The 2,207-nt window shown below is 60.6% G+C and overlaps 1 protein-coding gene across 1 annotated transcript; it reads right to left on the reverse strand.

Moving 5' to 3' along the window:
• Positions 1 to 1,128: 1,128 nt before the first annotated feature.
• TMEM275 (transmembrane protein 275) lies at positions 1,129 to 1,662 on the reverse strand. The gene has a single exon (XM_049876041.1). The coding sequence runs from the start codon at positions 1,660 to 1,662 to the stop codon at positions 1,129 to 1,131; it is 534 nt and encodes a 177-aa protein (XP_049731998.1).
• Between the last annotated feature and the right edge of the window lie 545 nt (positions 1,663 to 2,207).

Genomic DNA, 2,207 nt, shown 5'->3' on the forward strand with positions numbered 1-2,207 from the left:
CCACACACTCCCTCATGCATGTGTGATCTCAGACATAGTGTCACCCAAATACCCCCACACTCCCCACTCATCCAGGTACCCAGGCAGTCACCCATAGTCACATTCATATATTCATCTGACACACCTGTTCCCACAGACATTCACAGGCACGCAAAGTCTCAGATACAGTCTTTTGTTCACAGTCACACACTCTTCTTCCCTAGGATCCCTTCTAGGTTTCCAAGATGGGCTGGTGCTAGAATGTTGAAGCACTTGGCCACGGGCTGGGAGGGCCCCAGAATCCAGGGTGCTCATCTGGAGACCCCAGAGAGCCCGTTCCCCCAGCCTGCACCACCGCAGAGGACTGACCCCAAAGGTGCTTTATTGAGGATGGAAGCACAGCAGGAACGCACATTGTAGCACTGGCATGGGTGGGCATTGGCGGCGCTGTTGGCAGTGACAATCACACCGATTTTCTTTTCGGGTTTTGAGAAGCCTGAGCCCAGTCTCAGCTCCTGCTGCGACCAGTCAGGCAGAAATGGTGAGATGCACTCTATCCAGCTCTGCCCTAGGGGCTACCCTGGCTCAAGGCAGACCCTCTCCCAAATAAATCCCAAAAGGTCAAGGAGTAGAGGCAAGGAGAGTGGAGATGTTGGGGTGGGGGGAGCTGAGGGCCTTTCAGTGTGCCAAAAGGGGCAATAGCCCAGGCCGACATTCCTCCTTCCTCCCCCTTTCCCCTTCTCCATAGGGGCCCAGGCTTTGCTGATAGTTAGCCCCTCTCCAAGTAGATGCTTCTGGGTTCACAGTGCCCAAATATCATTGGAGTGGAGGGCCCCCTCAGGGCTCAAAGGTCCAGAGACCCAGCTTCCTCAAACCTGGGGGTAGAGGTGAAGTACGGCCCAGTAGGCCCCATCTGAGGGGCCAAGACTCTGCTCCCTCCTACAGGGGTGTGCCCCAACACCATCACCACATTCTCCCCCCCGCCCCCCGCCAGAAGTTTTGGAGAGAGAACAAATGGGGCCATTTGTGCCCAGCGCGGGAGCTTTATAAAAGAAAAAAAAATTTTTTTTTTTCCTTGGTTGGCTTGAATGGCACTGGACGGAGGGAGGGAACCCAGTTGGGAAAACCAGGACCAGCGGGTCTGGTCCGCTAAGGGGTGGTCCGCTCCCGGGGCAGGTTGAGCTGGACCCCTTCGGAGCGCGGTGCGTAGACAGCAGCGGGAGCCGGGGCTTCCACGGCGAAGGGGCCGGGGCCGGGGCTGGAGCGACCAGAGGACGCAGCCGAAGCGGCCGGGCTCAGCTGCACCGCGGTGGTGTCCTGCGCCGTGCGCTCGCTACTCTCCATCTCCAGAGCCACAGGCCCGGCGCGGCCGCCGCCCTGACTCCTGCCGGCGGCCGCCGCCGAGCGCGCACCGGCCGCGGGACCCCGGCGGCTACATACGCAGCAGGCAGCAAAGAAGCCGAGCGCTAGTACCAGCAGCGCCGGCCCCATGATGAGTGGCACGTTGTGCCCAGGCAGGAAGGAGGCGAAGGCTCCCACCAGCGTCACGTTCACGCCGGCCAGCAGCACGCACAGACCGCAGGCGCAGCACAGCGCCGGCGACGGCAGCCCCTGCAGCCGACCCAGAGCGCGGCCCGCGGGGGCGGATGATGAGGGGCCCGCGCTCTTCTCTGGGGGCGGCATCAGCCTGGGGACGCCAGGCGCGCATCAAGCTCCCTCCTGCTGCCGGCCCCGACTAGCCCACCTGCCACGGGCAGGGCTCACAGTTCTCCTGCGGGCACAGAGCAAGAGGGAGGAGTCAGCAGGGCCTGACTCTGTTCAGTGCCTGTGAGAGCAGAGGTCACCTAGGCCTGTCCCCTTCCTCTGGGAAGCAAGAGCCCACCCAAGATGGGCAGAATCTGCCCATTGTTTCCCCACGCAGTCCCTGGAGTCCCTCCTGGCTAACCTGCACATCCTCTGACCCTCCCCACTTCTTCTAGTCCTCTTGTCAGACACAGCCCTTCAGCCCCTCGCCTCCAGGAAGCCTTCCTAGGCTAATTACATTAACCCAGTGAATGGCTGTAAAGTGCTCAACACAGTGTCTAGCCAATTCTAGGTGCTCATTAAATGACCCTCAGCAGCAGCAGCAGCAGCAGTTGCCCTAATTAGAGAGTGGGCAGGAGGCAGCTTTGGGGATTTAGACAACCCTCTCCCTCAGTTTGGAGCCCTGGTGGTGAAGTGGTTAAGAG

This window comes from Elephas maximus, chromosome 3 (genome assembly GCF_024166365.1).
Source record: "Elephas maximus indicus isolate mEleMax1 chromosome 3, mEleMax1 primary haplotype, whole genome shotgun sequence".
NCBI classification, from domain to species: Eukaryota; Metazoa; Chordata; class Mammalia; order Proboscidea; family Elephantidae; genus Elephas; species Elephas maximus.

Excerpts from the sequence above, each read along its gene's own strand:
- TMEM275 (XM_049876041.1), bottom strand. The coding sequence starts at position 1,662 with ATGCCGCCCCCAGAGAAGAGCGCGGGCCCCTCATCATCCGCCCCCGCG.